Source organism: Ilyonectria robusta, assembly GCF_021365365.1.
Source record: "Ilyonectria robusta strain PMI_751 chromosome Unknown BGZ61scaffold_1, whole genome shotgun sequence".
Taxonomy (NCBI): domain Eukaryota; kingdom Fungi; phylum Ascomycota; class Sordariomycetes; order Hypocreales; family Nectriaceae; genus Ilyonectria; species Ilyonectria robusta.
The window spans coordinates 2,561,040-2,581,983 of record NW_025764435.1 but is presented as its reverse complement, the minus strand read 5'-3'; the positions used below and the strand labels follow the sequence as shown (position 1 = coordinate 2,581,983).

The window sequence follows — 20,944 nt, the reverse complement described above, 5'->3', positions numbered from 1 at the left end:
GTCATTTATTACACGGCACAGGTCGACAGCCCAGGTACATCTCAGTCACCCTGCACAATGACGGCTGTCCCATAGGATATGATCCCCACATGAAAAAACTACGACCGTCTAGACAGCTTCATCGCTTGCGACTTGGACTTCTCCGACCTGTTCGCTGCAGTGACGATTTTCAAGATGAGCATGCTGAGGCTGAGGCTGCAGGGTAAGACTCAAGACACGACACTGCCTGGACAGTGGAAATGTGTTAAGGAGACTCGGAAATCACCTCAACACGCTGCATTCTACTGCAAGCAATGCGAGAAGTGACATCGAAGCTTTCGATAAATCAAACATACTATTGATACTGCCATACAAGCACGATTTGTGTCTGTTGGAAGCCCAGCGGCGAACAATATACCAGTCACGTGACACGAACTCTCTCGCATGGCCCAATCAGGTTTGGTCTGCCTGGAAACGCGGCCGTGCTCTCGGACCTTCACCCCGTGCATCCAATTCTTTCCTGCCTCTCCACCAGTGCATTTTGTGACATTCCCGCCGTCTCCTTCACACCTCACCCACGGCCACCCCCGTCCGTCCTCCGATCCCGCCAAGCTGCCCCGGACGACCTTCCAACCCATTCTAGATGCTGGCCGTCGCCTGAACGTCATTCATTAATGACTTGTAAGTTGCCCTCGTCTTTCTTCCCTAGCTGCTGCTTCCCGCCGGTCGCCTTCTTGTCACCTGTTGCCGATCCCGTCTCGACTCCCGCCGCCTCGGTCGCGATGCTGGCCTCCGATGCCTATATATATAGCGTCTGACGCATGTTTTCGATGGAACCGATGCTGCTCGACAACCTGGACGCGTCTGCAGCTCGCTAGTTCTCGTCGTGGCCACCTGGCCTCTACAATTGCGGTGTCGGCTCGACGTCAGCCTCGCCATCGACAACTCGCGCCGGATGCGACAAGTGGATTATTTCCATCATCTGTCGCATGCTCGGCCCATGCACGAGGTTTTCCTGGATCGCTGGACTCGTCTCATGCCAATAATGCCTCAACCGGAACTACCACGCCTTGAAATCATCAGCTAACGTCGTCGCGTCTCTAGCAGGCCGCCTTTGCGAACACCGCCATGATGTCCACCCCTACCCTAGGGGGTCCCTCGAATGGACACTTGTCGCCAGATGATGTAATCGACTCGACTTTCGATACTGGTGGTCACCTAGACGATAATGACTCTCCCGAAGCTGACGAGCATCCCCTGAACCACACATCCCCGTCGCCATCGAACGATGCGAACGACACATCGAACATCGTTAATGATGACGTTCGCATGTCCGAGAGCGAGCAATCCAGCGAGGATAACGCGTCAGATGATGCCGACTTTGACATGGACGAGAGTGTCCCCTCACAAATCGAAGATGTGGTGGAAGAGCGTGCCAGCTCCACCGACTCAAACAGAGCCTCCAAGCGCAAGGCACCTGTAGCCGAAGACGAGTACATGAAAGCCAATCCAGAGCTTTATGGACTTCGCCGAAGTGTACGACATGAAAAATTTTCACCGTCAGGTTATTATGGTGACTAACTGGCCTTTACAGACTCGACCCAGGGAACAACGCAAAATCGTATGTGGTCGTCGGCCCTATGTCTGAAAACCGAACACTAACACCCGCGTTGTAGGTCGACTCCGATGACTCTGATTCTGACGTGGCTCCTGCCAACCGTCGCACCGCCAAACGCCGACGCGTGGAGACTTCCAGACCCAGTAAGTTTACACCTCTTAGCATCTCGGTTGAGAGCTTCAGTTCTCGGAGCACGTCTGACAGTATGACACTTAGCTTCCAAGATAGGCACACCAACCCTACGAGCATCAACGAACGACTCGGACTCGGACTCAGATAACTACGGTGGAGCTCGGGCGAAAAGTCTGCAGAAAAAAGCTCGACTACAACGAGAGTCGCAACCGGCCCTCGCCTTCGCTGAAAAGCGGTGGGCGAGCCGTCGAGCGGCGCAAGTGGTACAACAAGGTGCTTATGAGGAGAGCGATTTCGAAGAGGATGAGGATGAAGATGAACTCGCCCCCGCCCACTATGTTGCCGACTACGTGGACGACTCCCCATACGTGGAAAAAGTAGTCCGCCATCGACTAAAAGCCGGATTGGAGCTTTCATATGACTCTAGTCGGAATGACTTTGAGTACTTCATCAAATGGCAGGACAAGTCACATTTGCATGACACTTGGGAGTCCATCGATCTGCTCCGCAATGTTCGTGGTTTCCGAAAAGTCGAGAATTACTTCCGAAAACTCGTGGACCAGGAGCTTGATATCCGATTCGGAGATGACATCCCTCCTGAGACCAAGGAGCAATTCTTCCTCGACCGTGAGCGAGATGAAGAGGCCTTTGAGGACTTTACCAAGGTTGAGAGAGTGGTTGCCGTCAGAGATGGCGATGAGGGCCCCGAATACTATGTCAAGTGGAAGGGTCTCAGTTACGATGAGTGTACGTGGGAGGATGCCTCCGACATTAGCGCTGAGTTTCAGGACAAGATCGATCAATACCTCGACCGAGCCTCCCGCTCATGGCAGTCAGACCGGAAAGAATCCAACCCTGAAACCAGGTCAAGGATGGTAAAGCTGGAGGCCCAACCCGACTACATCCAGAACGGTGAGCTCCGACAGTTCCAGTTGAGAGGTCTCAACTTCCTCTGCCTCAACTGGGCTCGAGGAAATAATGTGATCTTGGCCGATGAAATGGGTCTGGGCAAGACAGTTCAGACTGTTTCATTCCTGAGTTGGTTACGCAACTGCCGTCGCCAAGAGGGTCCCTCGCTTGTGGTTGCTCCTCTCAGTGTCATCCCCGCATGGTGTGATACCTTCAATAACTGGTCGCCAGACCTGAACTACGTCGTCTACCTGGGACCCGAGGATGCTCGAAGTATCATTCGTGAACACGAATTGCTCGTTGATGGTAACCCAAAGAAGCCAAAGTTCAATGTCCTGGTCACCTCGTACGAGTTCATCCTTCAGGACTGGCAGTTCCTTCAGTCGATTAAATGGCAAGCGCTTGCTGTCGATGAAGCCCACCGTCTCAAGAACAGTGAATCCCAACTGTACGCTCGCCTGCTGAACTTTGGCATTCCATGTAAGGTTCTCATCACAGGAACACCCATTCAGAATAACTTGGCCGAGTTGTCAGCACTGCTTGATTTCCTGAACCCCGGCAAGGTCAATATTGATGAAGATCTGGACTCCCTTTCTGCCGTCGATGCCCAAGAGAAGCTTCAAGAGCTCCATAAGGCAATCGCTCCATACATCCTAAGAAGAACAAAGGAGACAGTTGAGTCTGATCTGCCTCCAAAGACGGAAAAGATCATTCGTGTCGAGCTCTCGGATGTCCAACTGGATTATTACAAGAACATCCTCACACGAAACTACAGTGCACTCTGCGACGCCACCAACGGACACAAGAACTCCCTTCTCAACATCATGATGGAATTGAAAAAAGTCAGCAACCATCCGTACATGTTTCCTGGTGCTGAGGAAAAGGTCCTGGGAGGTAGCGTACGTCGCGAGGATCAAATAAAAGGTCTGATCGCGAGCAGTGGAAAGATGATGCTGCTCGATCAACTTCTTTCAAAGTTGAGGAAGGACGGTCATCGTGTTTTGATCTTCAGTCAGATGGTCAAGATGCTTGATATTCTCGGAGACTATCTCTCCTTGCGAGGATACAAATTTCAGAGACTGGACGGCACCATTGCGGCCGGCCCTCGACGCATGGCAATCAATCATTTCAACGCTGACGATAGCGACGACTTCTGCTTTCTGCTCTCCACCCGAGCTGGTGGCCTGGGCATCAATCTGATGACTGCAGACACTGTGGTCATTTTCGATTCGGACTGGAACCCACAGGCAGATTTGCAGGCTATGGCCAGAGCCCATCGTATCGGTCAGAAGCGACCAGTCAACATTTATCGCCTGGTTTCCAAGGAAACGGTTGAGGAAGAGGTCCTAGAACGAGCTCGCAACAAGCTTCTACTGGAGTACCTGACTATCCAAGCCGGCGTCACTGATGATGGAAAGGCGGCGTTCAAGGAAGAGCTCAACAAGAAGGGCCTGAAGATTGATGGGCCCTCTTCAAACGAAGACATTCAAATGGTGTTGAAGATGCGCTCATCCAAGATGTTTGAGCAAAGCGGAAACCAAGAACGTCTTGAACAACTCGACATCGACTCGATTCTTGAGAACGCCGAAATCACCAAGACCAAGGTCGATGACAAAATCAACCTCAGCAGTGGTGGTATCGACTGGGACAACTTCATGCAAATCACCGATGTCAAGGTGGACGACATCAACCTCGACTGGGATCAAATCATCCCAGCTGACAAGATCGCCGAGATCAAGGCAGAGGAGGAAAAGCAGAAGAACGACGACTATCTCGCCAAGGTTGCGGCTGAAAGCGCTCCCCGAAGGGCTGCCGTCAAGAGCCGAAACCGAGAGACTGACAGGGCAGATCGTCTGAAGAAGCGTCAGAGAGAGCAGCAACAAGAAGAAGAGGAGCATAGGGCCCAACTTCGCGATCCAAAGCGGCCTTTGAGTGAGAAGGAACAGCGAAACCTCATCAAAGCCTACTTCCGGTTCGGCTCTATGGATGATCGTGCCGAAGACATCATTAAGGAGGCGAAGCTGGGGGAGAGAGACAGTGACTTCGTCAAGTCCGTCCTCGGTGATTTCATCAAAGCTGCCAACCAAGCATTAGACGACAACTATGCTAAGCTTGTTGAAGAGGAGAAGAAGATGGGCAAATCGTTGACCAAGAAGGACAGAAAGGCGGTCCTGATTGACTTTGGCGAGTTGAAGAAGGTGAACGCCGAGACTGCCATCGAGCGACCAAAGCAGCTGCAACTTCTCCACCAGGCAATTCGGGGTCATACTGACTGGCGCGCATTCCGTCTTCCCGATGCTACCAAAGCTGCCAACTACACTTGTCCATGGGGTGCTAAGGAAGACGCCATGCTCCTTGTTGGTATTGACAGGCACGGCTTTGGTGCGTGGGTACAGATTCGTGATGATCCCGACCTTGACATGTGCGAAAAGTTCTTCCTGGAGGAGCATCGTGTCGAGAAGAAGGAAGAGAGGAGCAAGGGAAATGACAAGATGAAGGCGCCTGGCGCTGTTCACCTTGTTCGCCGCTCCGAATACCTGCTTTCGGTGTTGCACTCGAAGCATTCCGGCGATCGAGGTGCGCAGAAACTGGTCGATAATCACCATCGTAACAACAAGAAGTCTCACCTCACCAATGGTCACCGTGGAAGTGCGACTGCATCCCCTGCTCCCCAGAGCAAGAAACATCGCGACAGGGATCGAGAGCATGGCCATGTTGACCATCATCGCTCTCGCAGCCATGCTGAAGAGCGAGGCACCCCTCGACCCGACTTCAAGCGGAAGCATGTGTCTCACGAAGACAATCGCAGTCCTAAACATGGCCGCATGGAAGACCGCCGTCGGTCTAGCAAGCACGGTGATGACCGAGAGCGAGCAGCTGATAAGCGTCGACACCGCGACGAAGATGACCGGCGACACGAGAAGCATCGCCCCCGCGATGATCGTCGCCAGGACAGGCACCGTGATGAACGCGATCGTGACCGTGATCGTGACCGTGATCGTGACCGAGAGCGGGATCGTGACCGAGAGCGAGATCGTGACCGAGAGCGGGACCGAGAACGCGATCGAGAGCGCGAGCGGGACCATGAGTCGCGACCGCAGGATGAGCGGAGAGCCAAGGCTCTTCGACGCCTTGACGAGCTTCGACGGATCGGAGACAACAAGGACCAGAGGGCTAAGAACAACGACGCCATGATCTGGTTCTTGTTGAAACCTGTCCGAGAAAACTTTGAGAGAATCCTTTCCACGACCAAGGACAACGTCAAATCGAGCAAGGAGCGAGCGTCCATCTTTGGTGTTGAGCTTGTTGTCATTGGCACATTCCTCGACGAAAGGTTGCAAGCGACGGTTGCCGACGAGGGTCTCAAGAACAACTTTTGGTAAGCACTGTGATGTATCTTTACGCCTCAGCATTTTGCTAACATTTCCCACAGGGACTTTTTAGCAGCGCTTTGGCCAGTGGACGACACTAGTAAGAGCGTTACTGGCAAGCGATTGAGCAACATGTATCGCACTCTGCATGCTCGCAACAAGGGCTCTGGGTCCAACTCGGCCAAGACGAACGGTGCCTAATATCATACGCACTGGGGGCCGTTGTCAACATGGCCTCTACAACATATACGAACAGAACCGTTGCCTGGATCGTATCCCGACGACTTGAGCAACATTGGCATTTTCTGCATGGTTTGGCGTTTGGTACACAGGTTGGCAGGGGTTTTCCCAGAGCGAAAAGCTTGACAGATCATACCCGGATTTGCATGGTAAAGGAAGCGCGTGGAGAGAGATTCCAGTCGGCCATGTTTGATTTTTCATCGTCCGGCCTGTCCAAAAAATTACGACATGTCACAGGATGTGGCATCGATGTGTTGTTAGCTTTGTTTTTTTCTGGCCTTTTTTCTTTTTCTCTTCTATGGAGTATGATGTTCGTGCGTCACGATCTGACGGCCACTTAGCAACTGTGACGGCTGCTCACTGGCAGAAGGCCTTGGTCATGGAGAGAGGAGGCGCACGCAATGGGATGAGCCGCCCCCTGTTAGATGGCTTTTTGTTACAGGCATAGGGAAAAGAGCGATGAGGGCCAAGCGTAGGGATTTGCTTGGTTCCATAGAGGATTAAATATATATAACTCAATGACAAACCCGAAGACCAAGATTTTGGCTGTATTTACTGAGTGATGTTTTGTGATGTATCGTAGTCAAAAAGTCAATCGAGTCGGCGACTTGATTGACGTGTAAGTTACGTGATAGGGAAAGGGAAGAGGGACGGACGGCACGACGAGGTTAACAGATGATTTCTTAAGACGCCCAGGCTGCTTCTGCGGACAGATTATGCGTGTACAAGATGTAGCCCCCGAGATACAAGATGCCCAGCCACACTTCTCTTTTATACAGTCGGCCAGGATGCAATTTCATGTCTCATAATTCCACCAGGGGCTTTCCCACCTCCCCCCTTGAGGTCTCCCAAGTTCTCATATCCCCCTACGCCTTGATGTAGGGAATGCCCGTAAGCCTAAAAGCCCGCTCGGACAGGATCGGCTCATGCAGAGGGCGGTCGCGAACGACATGATCAGGCTCGCCGTTGCGCTTGGCGACGTTCGAGCCGGTGTGTCTGGCGTTAGGCCAGTGTGTAGTTCCCACGCGGTCCTCAAAGGCACGCTTCTTGCGGAGCAGATCCTCGGGCGAGGCGTCGGTGACGGGCATGAAGCACGTGTAGATGGCCATGCGGTCCTGCTCGCCCTTGACGGGGACGTTGTAGTGCGGCGCGCGCGAGTCCCAGACGATGAGATCGCCAGGATCCGCCTCGACCTTGACCCATTCGCAGCCGTGGTCGCGCAGCCACTGCATGCCCTTATCGGTGAAGCCGTACCACTCCTTGGTCCACGCGGGGATGCGGTCCTCGGTGCCGCGGATGTCGTCGTGGAACTGCTCGCTCAGGAGGTGCGCGCCCTTGGCCACGATGAGCCCGCCGTCGTTGGGCCCGTTGGGCAGCAGGTTGACGAGGCCCTGGAGGCAGCGGAAGCCCGGGCGGTCCGGATCCTGGTCCTGGTGCGGCCACGGCTTGTTGGCCTCGAGGTGCGTGCGGTTGGCGAAGCCGATGTTGATGGCGTCGAACGACACGAGCAAGTCCTCGGTGTCGTAGACGCTCTCGAACGCCCCGACGACGCCGGGCTCGGACCGGATGGCCCACACAAAGTCCTCGTGCGCCGCGCCGTAGTTGAGGAGCATGCCCTTTTCCGTGATGACGGGGAGCTTCTCGGGGCGGACGGTCAAGGGGTTGTTGCGGTCGTAGCCAAGGCCGCTGAAAGGAGAGCGTGTTAGTGTGTTGAAGGGGAGAGGAGAGGACTCGAAAACCCAAGGAAGTAAAAAAAACCTACAAGCTCTCAACAAGACCATAGAAGCGGCTGGCATAGCTCAGCGCCCTCTCCTTGGGAATGGCGCCCTTGATAATGGCATATCCGTCGCGGACGAGGTCATCGCGCCAGTCACCATAGCGTCGGTCGGTGCCATCGACCTTCATACGGTCAGCACCGGCCGGCCGGAGGGTCAAGGTAGGCTGGGAAGCGGTGGTAGTGGTGATGGTCGTAGCCGCCATTGTGTAAGTCGCAGTCATGGATAGGAGTCTGTCTGAGTACAGAGCAAGAACAACTCCTCACCACCAGACTCGACGAGCCGCCGCTTTTATCATCATCCACAGAGCCCCAGCCGACGCTCTAGTGCTCTCCACCCGTGCCCGAGCCATGCTGAGGTCCATCATGCCTCCTCCACCGCGTCCGGTTGGTGTTGCCGGCGGCCGGTCATGTCTACGGAGCCGAAAACGGGGGGCTCGCTCGGTTCGGTTCAGCTCGGTTCGGAGCCCCGGGCCACGACGACGCCATCGTGGCGTTGGTCCCATGCACGATATAATGCACCCCAAAATCCCCAAGTGTGACTCGGCAGACCGGGGTTCCGTTACCCCACACCATCTGGGGTAATTGCAAAAGGTGTCACTGGGTGGAAAGCATTCACCTTCGGATTTTGTGTGTTGTTGGTGTCATACAAGGCCGGAGCAATTCGGTGGGGCCGACTGGCGAATACTTCGTGGGGCCGGATGTCAGGGCTGTTGGCCGATTGAAGCTTTGAGAGTACTTGCAGGTCGGTAGATTTGCGATAGAAGGCAAAGTAAACTTGAGAGACGCTGACGGGTATCATCGGAATAATGCCAGACAAGCTACAGACGACGTGATGTTTCCAACACCATGCTCAAGACATAGTCCTGAACTAGGACCTGATTGCTACCCCAATTGCTCCAAATGCGGAACATCCATCTGCCTCGTCAAAATAATCGTAGCAAAGAAAGCAGGTGCTACAGTAGAGATTATCTATTCAAAGTTGTTAGTAACTGCCGACGAATGGAGGAAAGACTTGTGCTTACCGTATATCATCTCGAGTTAAACATCGGGCCCGGGGAACTTGATGGCGTCAAGTCCCTCGGCGCGAGAATAGCCTTGGCTCTCATCATTAATTAGGTGTAACCGCAGAGCATCCTGCTTCATCATACTTCATCCGGCTCAGAAGAAACTATTCTGTTCATTGTTGCTGTTCATTACAAAGTCTCCACCAATCATGGACCAAAACTCGTCCAAAGGCAAGTCTTGAAAGGGATCATAGAATGGATCAGCTTGAGTGAAAGGTGCCACACCCATCGACACCAAACTAGGAGACATTCTTGTGTCAGCTGAAGGAGGCGTTCCAACGCCTTGAGATGTTACACTGGGTCGATGCTCCCTGTGTAATGTCATGGTCTCCAAGGCAGCATTCAACTTTTCAGGCAGTTGCGAAGCCGCCTGGATAAACTCTTCGTGCTGGCCAATTCTCTGATAGTGATCTCTCGCATATTCGGTACCCGTGATGACCAGTTCCATGTCAGAACGACCCATTCGCTTTTGTGGATTTTTGAGTATATTTAAGGCGAGGACGATGGCTGCCAGGAAGGGTTGCGTCGTGGTGAATATCAGGGAGTGAATATTGTGATCCGCAAGTTCGAGCACTTGCTTAATAATGGACCTTGCGGCTCCAATACATATGTTTTGGTTCTGGAGCAGCCTCAAGTTGTTTGTCAATTTTGAGCCATGCTTTTTGACCTCGTTCGCGTATGATTTCTCGGGGAAGACGAGCGACGCCCTAAACAAAGTGATTTGAGCCTGTCATGTAAGTCAGTTGCGGCGTTTCTAGAAGAGTGAAGAACATACCTGATAGTACTGGAGCGACAGAAAACTGGCAATGTGCTGACGATATGAGGGTTGTTGCCCTTCATCGTCGAGAAACACATCGTGTCCGGGCTTCATGCCTTCGGGCATTGCTTTTGACCAGTCAAGCAACGCCTGATCTAGTCGTGCGGTCTCACTCATGAGCATGAATGAAGAGGGCATTTTCCGGCGGTAGAGGTGCTCGCTTATCTGACCCAAAATTCTCGCAAGGGAAACCCACATGCTAAAGTAGTCATGTGAATGTTGGGAGTCAATGCGAGGGAGTAATTGGTCGCAGTCGTTGTCAGAAATAGCTGGAGGCCTTCCAGTCTCCAGCTCCATAAGCTTCTCCAAGGCATAGCAAGACCACCAAAGCCTAGAGTGTAGCTCACGATCCATCTTGTAGCCGGGTGATGAGCCGATGGGGATATCGCCACCCATCTGGAGTGAGATATGCCTATGCAAACCAATTGAGTGAGAAATCCGAATGGCTTGGCCTAAAAGATGCCACGCTTGGCCCTCCTTGCCTGCATCGGAAGTGTGATTAGCAACCGTACCCAATTGCTTCGCAGAAGGAGACGAAACCTACCCCTGCCGCGTAAAGCGATGGCCAGGACCAGTAGAGCTTGAACAGAGCCAATGTAGGGCATGCTGGTCAGGTGCCCTAGTAGGGTATATGCTCCTTTGATGTATGTTTCTCCGGCTTCCGTCATGTTACCCTCAAACTCATCGGTGCCGATGCTGATGACACTGTAGATTGTGGCTAGCGCAGCGAGATCACGGTGGGAGATGGCGCCCTGGAGCCGGTTCACATTGGACTCTTGGAGTTCTGTCAGACGCTGGATATCGGCCATCAATGTGGGTTGTTCAACAACCGGGAATAAGGGGTATATGCGATCGAAAAAGGTGCGTAGAGCTGGTTCGAGGGTCGAGGTGGGAGGGAGATCGGGCAACTGGAAGGAGAGCGGCAGAGAAAACTCCTCGACATGTTTCATTCCCCATCGAAACTTGTCTGACATGGGCGTCTGGCCATTTCGACTGAGGTAAAGGTCGACGAAAACGCAGAGGCATTGGAGACTGCTGCCGCCCATGTACTTTGATAGGAATTAGCAAGAGAGGGCGACATGTAAATGACTGCATAATGAAAGCGTACCTTGACCCGATGAGAGCTTTCATCAGTGTTGACGACAACATCTGGGCTGTCGTGCATCTGGTCTGCAGAAGGCGCATCCCGGGTATTGGTGTTTTCCATATATGCGCGTGTTACCCATGTGAGTTGCTTCCCTCCTGGGGAATTTTGTTGTTGCTGTTGTGCTGGCTGTGTAGATTCGGAGGCATTGGCTAGGGTTGGGTCGAATTGAAGGCTCATCATAGAGCTAGTTGCGCTGCGTTCGCTGATGGAACCTGCGCGATGCTCGCGATGCTCGCCCGGGAATAGGCCATCTCTGGTCGCCCACTTCCTCACGGCTGGTCCGTCGGGTCTTCGTGGGTCTGAAGTCTCGCAGTTGTCGCCGCGCAAGACACAATTCCGGCATTTGGGCGTCTCGGCGTCGCAGCGCACCTTGCGTTTGCGACATTGATTGCAAGCGAGGGAAAGCCGAATGCGCTTAGGAGCGGCAGGCCCATGCGCGGCCTGGTCATTCATGGCCTCGACGCTGGACGATGATTCTGGAGTATTCATTCTTCTGGTAGAAGCCAGGCCGGGTGGCGAAGGGGAGACTCCAAGGTGGGATGTGGTGATGGGTCGAACTGGACGTCTCTGGCTGCTGAGGATATGGGCAAAGCCTCGATTCAAAGCGAGGAACGGCGATGCACCATGAAGAACGAGGTGAGGGGGAGTATGGGAGTTGAGGAGGCGGCCATGCGAGCGGAGGGAGGATGGGCCTTTCTAGTTAGTTGGAGTCTCGAGGGGGTGCCATGATGAACCCCGCGAAACCGGCGCGGCTTCGGTGACGATACCCGGTGGAATTTAGCGGCCAAAGAGGATTGACGCCAGAAGAAGCTATAGAGGGAACCAGCGCGTGCAGGGATTCCTTAGAAGGGGACTCAGGACAGAACGGAGGGGATGGCTGACCGGGGAGAGCGGGGCCGAGGTGGGGGTTGGGTCTGTTACTGGGGAATTAGTGGCGAGCGTCAGATCGTGGGGAGAGGAAGAGGAGAAGCCAACTAACTGTAAAGTGAGGACTCTCTCCCGTACGTACGTAGTCCAATACCTAGTTCAGCTTGTGGCGCTGGGGGCGAGAAGTGCGGAGGTGGATGCGTGGGGCCAACCCAAACATCTCCGAAGTGCATCGTGCGGTTCGGACGTCGTTTGTCGAATCAGGGATTGTCCTTGAACTGCCACTCTCCAGAGCCGAATTTGCAATCCGCTTGCTCATTCCCCGCGCCCAAGAGCGAAAAATCTGCGAAAATGGGAACCCTTTCCCCCTTTGGTCCCTTTGCAGGAGGCGAAGAGCGTGGCGCTGTCTCGGTGACATATGTATGGAGTCCATCGTCAACGAGGGGATTTTTGTTCCACTAACGCTCCGCGTACTTGACCAAGACCCGGCAGCGGAGGTACTCGACAAGGGTCCGCAGCTGGGGCAGGTGCAGGGGGACTGGATTGAAAAGGGCAAAAAAGAGCAACAAAGAGCAAAAAATTGTCATGATGTGGTTGTTGTTTTATGCGGGTTGGCACAATGGCGAGATCAAGTTGAGGCCTGGAGTTTCGATGGATGCCTCGGTCACTGCACCTGCAAGTCCGGACTCCTACCTTAGGGAAGGCACCTACCTGTCTACCTTGCGTTACCACCTGAGGAAGGAGCGATACCCTGAGATTCTGTGCTCTTGGACTTGTCGACATCACTGACACATCTACGGCCGCAATATGATTTCTGTTGAAAACAGGTCGAAGGGGGATTTGACGCCTTCCCATCTCTTTCTTTTGGCAACTGCCATCTGCGTTGCCCCAGCCACCTTATCACAAGCTTGTAAATGCGGAGAGGTTCTTCTCAGCGCATCCCTGCATGTCCCTGCTTCCTCATAAGTTGATACCGTCATGGCAGTGAAATCATATGGTCGGCCTCCCGCATACATTTCCTGCTGGCCAATCATTTCCTCGCTATGGTCTGTGGCTTTGGCCCTTCGAGCAAATGAGCTTCATTAAGGAAAAAGCACTATGGCATAGGCCTATGATTATTCATTGTGACGGGGGCCAGAATGATCGCATCGTGGAGCCTAATCTTTGCCCACTAGGTCTTGCTTGAGGCGACAGTCTATGTTCACCCAGTGACACTCATCATATGTGGCTGTATTGCTATTGAAACAGAGACATGGCTGACTCAGAAACATCTCGCCTCCAGGACCGATTAGCTGAAGACATTGCACTCTTGTTCTATCTCACTAGGAATCATGCTCCGCCAGAACGACACCCCATGATGGACCCCAAACCAGACACTGGATCAGCTCGTACACTCTCTTTTCGCGACGAATGGCTTTTAACTTCCACTTTAGCATTTCTGTCTAGCGTTCGAGATGATCCTAGCAAGATCACCGCCGTTTGTGTTGAAGAATGCCCATCAGGCCTCACTATCATGCTGGCAGTCAACGCCAAAGACTCGTCGCCATCGCCGTACTTGCAGTCTGTGAAAGCAGGGATTGATAAAATATTCTCTCTTCTGCGGAATGTCTCAACAGGTAAGTGATCCGAAGCTTTAAGCTGAGGGAGGTCCTGGCTCACATAGTCTTCAGGTCCCCGACAGTACCACCTCGAGCGCGTTTTCGGCGCCATAGTTTCCACATGCCACCGGAAGATTCTCAGCCGTGCTAGGCTCACCAAAGCTGGACAAAAGCCGCCTCTTGAGAACGTTTTAGGAGATCTCGTCGCAGGATTAAGAACACTCTCAAAAGATAATAATATCGAGACGGTCGCTACTCTGAGTCAGAGCCTGATTCAGCGATTACGTCTATATCGCGGAAGGGTCCCCGAAATCGACCAATCCTCACCAGAGGCGGACAAAGATCTTGAAGCTATCGTGTACGACTTTTATCAGATTTCCAAGATTCCGAACATTGAAAGCATCATTCAAAGCGGCTTAGGTAGAATATCTCCAGACCTAACTGTCCCACTGGCCTTGTTCGACAAGGTCCGGAAGATTGCATCATATTGGAAATCAGCCTCAACTCTGCTCGGAATTGCAAGACACTTATCAACCGTTCGTCAGGCTTCAACACTGGCGGTGTCACTAGGGTCCATTTCATTCTCCCAGTATGAACGCACCCCTAACCACTTCCCCGAGCTCAAGGAAACCCTGCAGAGGATTACGGCCACCCACGAGATGGAATGGAACATGGAAAACCTAGGATCTTTGCTCTCGAAGAAGCTGAAAACTTCCACTTCGTTTCTTGATACACTGAAGCGTCTCAAAGCAGGGTCCAAAGTACATGCTGAAATCCAACTAGTTTGGTATTTGCGACGGCATCAAAGCTCAACCCCTCCAAGAATAATCGCCGCGAATAAGGAGGCTTGCTATCTCTGCAATAATTTCATATCACGTCAAACAGACTATGTCATCCCCGGCACTCACGGAAGACTTTATCCCGGCTGGCGCCTGCCTTCGGATGGCCTACTTGCCATGAACCAGCCTTTTATCATGGACTTGGAGCGCTTGGCTATTCGTAGAATCAACCAAGTCCTTAACAACGAAGCCACCGAGATGAAGGATCCTACCGAAAGCAGAGCCCCATCAACAATTGGTACGAGTTCCACAGTTCTGACAGTGGAAAATGGCGACCCAGAAGAGTCGCAAGTCTCCGACAGCGATGATACAGTGGTCCCCGAGCGTGAGCATTCTTATGCCAACGGCTTGATTGCAAAACCGCAGAACGCCACCGGCTCAAGTGCCCAGGAAGCGGATGACCAAGAAACTTTTTCTCACCCGCCGTCCGACCAGGCTCAAAGCATTGCCGCGAACTTGGTTAGTAGCTTGGCAGTGTCCGCCGTCTCATCAGTTCATGGAAAGGAAGAGGAGTCTGTCGCCGTCCAGGAGAAAGTAAAATGGCGGGACGTCAAGAGCGGCGACGTAGGCCACTTCCGACTTTCTGACTCCGTAAGCCTGTACATCGAATACACAACAAAACCACCGACCAGTGCATCCAAGAACCTACGGTTCATCGCAAAAAGACTTTCCGCAGAGGAAACTACTGCAGCTCTTAGCGGGAACTTGCCTATTTATGACTTGAGCAGCCTCAATGAGGTTGCATGCGGTACTGGATGTGATGGATTGATGCTGAGGCTAGATGGGCAGATGTTCCGGGTCGATTTAGAGGCTTTTGGGACCAAAGGCGAGAAGTGATTATATCATTGTCATTAATTTTTAGAGAATTTACTAATAAATATAAGACTAAAGTCCAAGACTTCCGATAATTAGGTATATTAGTTTGCTCTGGGGTTTAGCTAAAGAGCCTTGTACTTGTAAGTTGTGTGCGAATAGCAATACACCTTTTTTTTAGTCAACGAGAGTAAAGACTACCAGAAGAACAAGGTCTTATCACACCAATACCAGATTTATGACCTTGAATCTCAGTTGTGCTGGGATACTTGGGTGAGCTAATTTGTTCTTTTATTTGCGGACACCGTTCGTCTAGTGGGTGGAGACGCAAGTTGAACATCGCCAACAACTTCGCCAATCGTGGACTGACAACAAACGTGTTGCTCCGTCGTACATGTGCCGCAGCATAGAGTCATTAACAACAACTTCTTCCCGGCGCAGACCGAAAAGTTCCCTGCAACGTCCCACTCGCGTGGGCACACAAACCGGCTGAGTTACGTCAGTGCAAACGCTCCATCGGCGAAAAGCCATCCGCTGCCACCTCAGCATCTCGCTGATCCTCACACCACTCCACCAAGCCAACCTCACCATGACCGCCCCATTCACCCGCGAGCGGCACCTGGCTGAATTAGCTGTACTGAGAGCTTCTATTCTCACCAAGAAAGTCCTCTCCACCGTCAGCGCAGTGACAAAGGCCGATGCCTCTCCTGTCACCGTCGCCGACTTCGCCGCCCAGGCTCTTCTCATTAGCACTCTCCGCGACGTCTTCCCCGGCGATGCCTTCCTCGGAGAGGAGGCCTCAGAGGCGCTGCGAAGTGACGCATCACTGAGAGATCGCGTCTGGGAGTTGGTGTCCTCGGCGAGCCTCGCGGACCCAGAGAGCGGTGAGGTGCTGGCGACTCCGGCCTCAGTGGAGGAGATGCTGGAGTTGATCGATCTCGGGGGTCACGGCCAGGGAGGTCCGACAGGTCGTTTCTGGGTCATGGACCCGATTGATGGTACTGCAACATTTCTGCGAGGAGAACAGTATGCTGTGTCCCTTGCGCTGATCGAGGACGGGCGTGAGGTGCTTGGCGTGCTCGGATGTCCCAACCTGCGCCATCAAGACGGCAAGGTGACGGAGACGAGCGTAGACACCGAAGGTCTCGGTATTATGCTGTCGGCAGTAAAAGGACAAGGCTCGTCAATCCGCTCGATGACTGCCAGCGGACTCGAATCTGCTCGCCCCATCGAGCCGCTAAAGGCCGCGTCCAACCTCAAAGACGTCCATATCATCGACTGCCTCCAGAGCAAATCGTCCCGCCACGACCTCATCCGCCAGCTCGCCGACAAATTCGGCGCTCCGTTTCCTAGCACAGACGTCTGGTCCTCGCATATACGGTACGCAGCGCTGATCGTTGGCAGCGGCGACCTGCACGTGCGTATCCCCGCGAAACTGGAAACGAAGACTTACGTCTGGGATCACGCGGGAGCGCAACTCATCTTCACCGAGGCAGGCGGCAAAGTGACTGATTTGGATGGACGGCCGATTGATTTTGGCGCTGGGAGGGATCTGAGTCAGAACCGGGGGTTGCTGGCGGCGAGAGAGGGTGTTCATGAAGCTGTACTGGAGGAGTTGTCAGCCATTCTCAAGGGCGCTTCTTACTAAATATTGAGTTACGAGGTGAAAAGGACCAACTCGGCGAGGCACCTGGATCACGACCACGGTTGGAACGTCGAGAGAAAATTCATTGAGGACTGTTGAGACCAGCTGGTAGATTATCGGGTGCTTTTACCTATCCGCGTCATAGGATCCATATCTTACATCAAACTACTCCTCCCTCCAATCTCCATACTGCCCTGGCCATCGTTCATCTGCCCACTTCTTCCCACTACAAACTCGGTGTAGATCCTCTGCAGCCGCGCCTTCTCGTCAGTGCTGATACTGGCCCTGGTGTTGTCAAGCGCTTTGATCAGATGATCCCACCCAATTACTACCTCCCTCTGCTCACTGGCTTGTGCCTTGTTGTCTGCGATAGCAGCGGCGGGAATTCCCGGCCCCTGCTTCGATCTCTTGCGGGCTATCTTGATCTCGTCGAGCTTGGAAAGGATAGAAGCATTCTCGATGCCCGCGGCGGACTTGCTCTTGGCCGTTACGCCAGTGGAGACCTGAGAGTTGGCTCCATAAGGGAACTGAACGAAACTTGGGGTGCTGTTCGGCTTCCCAGAATGGCCATTCGGTCGTCGAGCATTGGCTGAAGGGCTGTCGCCGTCCAAGACATCATGAATCGCCTCCAGTTGTGCGTTAGACACTAAGGCTTGAATATCTGCCCCAGAGAAGCCCTCCGTCCGGCGTGCGATATCCATCAAAGGCTCTTCAGACTCAATCAACTCGTCAGCTAGTCGGACCTTCTGGAACAAAGCCTTGATGATGTCCACTCGATCCTCCACGTTCGGCATGTCACAGAGCAAGGATTTATCCAGACGACCAGGGCGGAGCAAGGCAGGGTCAATCAGATCAGGGCGGGAGGTGGCCGCCAGGACGTACACCCCCGACAATCCTTCAGCACCATCCATCTGCGTAAGAAGTTGGTTGACGACTCGATCCGTCACACCGGTAGAATCATGACCTCGCTTAGGCGCGATAGAGTCGAACTCGTCGAAGAAGAGCACACAAGGCCTCGCGGCCTGAGCCCTGTCGAATAGGTCACGGACGCTCTTCTCAGAGGCACCAATGTACTTGTTCAGGATTTCGGGGCCCTTGACACTTATGAAGTTGAGACCGCATTCACCTGCCACAGCGCTAGCGAGAAGAGTCTTGCCGCAGCCTGGGAATCCATATAGAAGGAGACCAGACCGTAACCGGAGAGGGCATTGAGCAAAAATTGGTGCATATTTGGTTGGATACTGCAAGGTTTCCAGAAGTACCTGGCGTGTTTCTTGCAGACCACCAATGGACTTGAAGCTGGTCGAGGAGCTTTGCAGGGTGACGTTCCTCAGCGAAGCTGGCGTAAATCCCTTAAGAGCCTTGTCGAAATCAGCTCGGCTAAGATGAATGGCGGCTGAATCAGAGTTCGGTGACTCGGCAATGGCTCGGATGATAGCCTCGTTGCGCGCTCTTGATACGAAAACCGTCAAATCTCCCGGCATGTAGCCGTCCGTTGAACCAGCAATGTCGAGGAAGTCAAGATCCGGATCCAGAATGAAGCCGCCAGACTTTGTTGCTGGCTGTTCTCGGCTTGTGTGACTCGCCCCATCCATCCAAGCACCATGTTCATCCCCAACGCTACCATCAGCAGTCTGCGGCCGACTATGGTCGCCGAACTGCGAGGGAGCATCCTCAGGGGCCAAAGCATCCTGGTTCACAATAGACTCCATAACTCGGCGCCTGGCCTCCTTGTCAGGAGCCTTTAGCTCGACAATGTCGCGAACGACGTGGCCACTAACGACCACGCCATTGAGAGAATCTTTACCCTCGGCCGTTGCCAGTAACACGACACCACTGTCTCGAGTACAGTATTGCCTTACAACCGAGCCAATGATCTCACTGATTTGACGGCTTCGGCCATTATCATTTCCGACTTGGAGTTCCGTTTCGACCGGACATAATTTGTCCATATCGTCAAGCACAACCACAGCCCGGCCGTTTAACCTCGCTCCCCAGCTTGCGGACATGAACAGCCGGTTGAGAGTCTCCTTGATGGTGGAGATCCTGGTTTCGTCATTGACTAGTTTCCGGCATGGATAGTATACAGTATAAAAGAGGGTTTCCTCTCGTAACTTTTGTGCCAAATGTTTCGCGACAGATGTCTTGCCAGAGCCCATGCCTCCGGTCAGTAGGACTGACGACATGTGGGCAAGTTGGGACTGTAGATTCTCTAGGAGGGAATCAATTCCAACCAGCAATGAGTTATGAGAGGGTTGTCGCTCAAACGAATCGGATTCGAATAACCACGAAGGCCGAGGTGTAGGAGGCTGAAAGTCAATTGGCAACTTGGAGTCAAGACCAATTATCCAATTAACAGCATCCTTTTTCTGCTCCTGGGATGAGAATTCGGAGCTGTACGTAAATTTAACGATGCCTCCTTCCCATCCTGCGGGAGCATCGAGACCATCGTAGAGCCCAATCACACCACCGTCGGTCAGAGGCCCCTGTAGTAGACCGTCAGAGCCCTTGGAGGATGCATAGATCTGACGGAAATGTTTGGCAGACTCTTCCTTCTTGGCTTTGGTTTCGCCACCGAAATTAAGGCCTTCTTGAGTCTTGGAGCCGGCTGCGAAAGGGAATATTTTGACGCCTTGGACGGTTCCTCGAGGAAGTTGTTGCGGGGCAGCCTGAAGCTTGACAACACCCCCAACCATGCCCGTACAGCCTAGAGTCGCGCAAAGAGGCGATGACAGAGCAACTGTTTGACTGTTCGGGGGATCTGCCCACGGTTTAAGGTGGGCGATTACTTTTGAAGATGCGCTCGTGGCAGCCGAGGCAGCTCCATCTTCCGGTTGTGGTTGTTGAAGACTAGCCGGCTTCATCACGTCCACAACGACGTAGTTGACCCCTCTGAATGCATTGGTAAATAGAAGATCTTGGTCAACCCAGACACTGAAGTCCTGGTCCACCGGCTCTTCATCAAACCAATCACCACAGGTCACCCTATCAAGGCCACGAAGGAACATTGTGGGCTTTCGTTCTTCCCGGGCGCTCCGTCGACGTACAGTACTGGCGCCACTTCGCTTTGACTTGGTTGTGCTGGCCACGCTTCGATGATCACCACTATTTTGCGAGCTCTTTTGCCTCGTCTTGGGCGCAACGATGACCTCTGCATCGGGCGAAATCTTGGCAAAGGGTGAATCTACGGGAGGCGCAGGATCCAATGACAGAACCTTGATATTTGCGGTCGAGGTCGGTGATAGATGGAGGGTAAGCGGATGGGCAGGGACGGTCGTCCCATCGCTGGTTTTGTAGGCAGGATTCGGAAGAGCCCTGATCTGGAGCTGGAGGTTGAATTCGAGGAACGCCGCGTGAAGTTCGATAATCTCCCAGTCCTCGGGGGTGAGGGGTTCGATATTGATCGTATGCGCCAACGGAGGGTCAATGTGTATGGTGGCCGTGACCTTCTGACCCTCAGAGAGTCCCAGAGTCTTGGCCAGCACCGAGTCAACCTCAACCAACTGGACTTCTTGGTCGCGCGACGAACCCCTCATGCCATTGAGTCCCTCGCGCCCAACTGGGGGTCCCGTCCTTCTCTTGCTTGGCATGCCCGTCCATCCCACAAACACGGAGCGCTGCTGGGAGCTCTTGTCGGTCGACGAGGTGTCTCGGAAGTTGAGCTCAACAATGACATTTTGGGCAGGCTGTACCAAAGGATCGGCAAATCAGTGGCTGGTCCAGAGGCATGGAATTGCAGGGGCAATTGCTTACAGTATTGACGTTGACAAGCAGAGATACCAACGGGGTGGGGAGGTTGACCAAGCAGTTCTTGAGGTGCGCGAGGGAGATCTCGGCAGAGACGGACTGAGGGTTCTTTCTAGGAGCCATGATGCGTCGCTTCAGACCTCATGGGCGCACCAAAACTATCGCGGAAGTCGTGGAAGTCGCGGGAAAGGGAGCGATGTCGCTCTTTTGGGCGGCGCGAGCTGGCTGCTGGATGCGACTCCGTTCCCGTCCCGAAGCCGAGGTAGCTCACACGTGCCGTCGGTGACTTCCCCGTCAGCTCTGACCTTCGGCAGACGTCCCCGCGCCAGACGCCACAGGTGGCGCATTCAATTAAGCAAGGGCATGTGGCGGTGCGACGCG

General features: G+C 53.4%; 6 protein-coding genes across 6 annotated transcripts; 3 read left to right on the top strand and 3 right to left on the bottom strand.

Annotated features, from left to right (window-relative positions):
* Window positions 1-1,107: 1,107 nt before the first annotated feature.
* Window positions 1,108-6,210, top strand: BGZ61DRAFT_339220 (SNF2 family chromodomain-helicase DNA-binding protein; the record flags this gene model as incomplete). The annotated part of the gene is made up of 5 exons (XM_046239208.1): window positions 1,108-1,515; window positions 1,574-1,600; window positions 1,656-1,740; window positions 1,814-6,017; window positions 6,072-6,210. 5 exons carry the CDS (start codon window positions 1,108-1,110, stop codon window positions 6,208-6,210), a joined length of 4,863 nt encoding a protein of 1,620 aa, XP_046112351.1.
* Window positions 6,211-7,115: 905 nt separating this feature from the next.
* On the bottom strand, window positions 7,116-8,229 carry BGZ61DRAFT_337413 (uncharacterized protein; the record flags this gene model as incomplete). Its single annotated transcript, XM_046239046.1, has 2 exons — window positions 7,116-7,935; window positions 8,012-8,229. 2 exons carry the CDS (start codon window positions 8,227-8,229, stop codon window positions 7,116-7,118), a joined length of 1,038 nt encoding a protein of 345 aa, XP_046112350.1.
* Window positions 8,230-9,184: 955 nt separating this feature from the next.
* BGZ61DRAFT_488835 (fungal-specific transcription factor domain-containing protein) lies at window positions 9,185-11,507 on the bottom strand (the record flags this gene model as incomplete). Its single annotated transcript, XM_046250152.1, has 4 exons — window positions 9,185-9,817; window positions 9,866-10,389; window positions 10,452-10,956; window positions 11,016-11,507. 4 exons carry the CDS (start codon window positions 11,505-11,507, stop codon window positions 9,185-9,187), a joined length of 2,154 nt encoding a protein of 717 aa, XP_046112349.1.
* A 1,666-nt stretch (window positions 11,508-13,173) lies between these two features.
* Window positions 13,174-15,195, top strand: BGZ61DRAFT_525664 (uncharacterized protein; the record flags this gene model as incomplete). The annotated part of the gene is made up of 2 exons (XM_046252812.1): window positions 13,174-13,537; window positions 13,592-15,195. 2 exons carry the CDS (start codon window positions 13,174-13,176, stop codon window positions 15,193-15,195), a joined length of 1,968 nt encoding a protein of 655 aa, XP_046112348.1.
* Window positions 15,196-16,114: 919 nt separating this feature from the next.
* On the top strand, window positions 16,115-16,969 carry BGZ61DRAFT_438559 (uncharacterized protein). The gene has a single exon (XM_046244253.1). It carries the CDS (start codon window positions 16,154-16,156, stop codon window positions 16,817-16,819), a length of 666 nt encoding a protein of 221 aa, XP_046112347.1. The 5' UTR covers window positions 16,115-16,153; the 3' UTR covers window positions 16,820-16,969.
* Window positions 16,970-16,971: 2 nt separating this feature from the next.
* BGZ61DRAFT_470976 (P-loop containing nucleoside triphosphate hydrolase protein) lies at window positions 16,972-20,686 on the bottom strand (the record flags this gene model as incomplete). The annotated part of the gene is made up of 2 exons (XM_046248157.1): window positions 16,972-20,502; window positions 20,570-20,686. The coding sequence occupies 2 exons, from the start codon at window positions 20,684-20,686 to the stop codon at window positions 16,972-16,974; spliced, it is 3,648 nt and encodes a 1,215-aa protein (XP_046112346.1).
* Between the last annotated feature and the right edge of the window lie 258 nt (window positions 20,687-20,944).

What these genes read in the sequence shown, in the direction of transcription:
- BGZ61DRAFT_438559 (XM_046244253.1), top strand. Translation starts at nt 16,154, where the DNA reads ATGGACCCGATTGATGGTACTGCAACATTTCTGCGAGGAGAACAGTAT.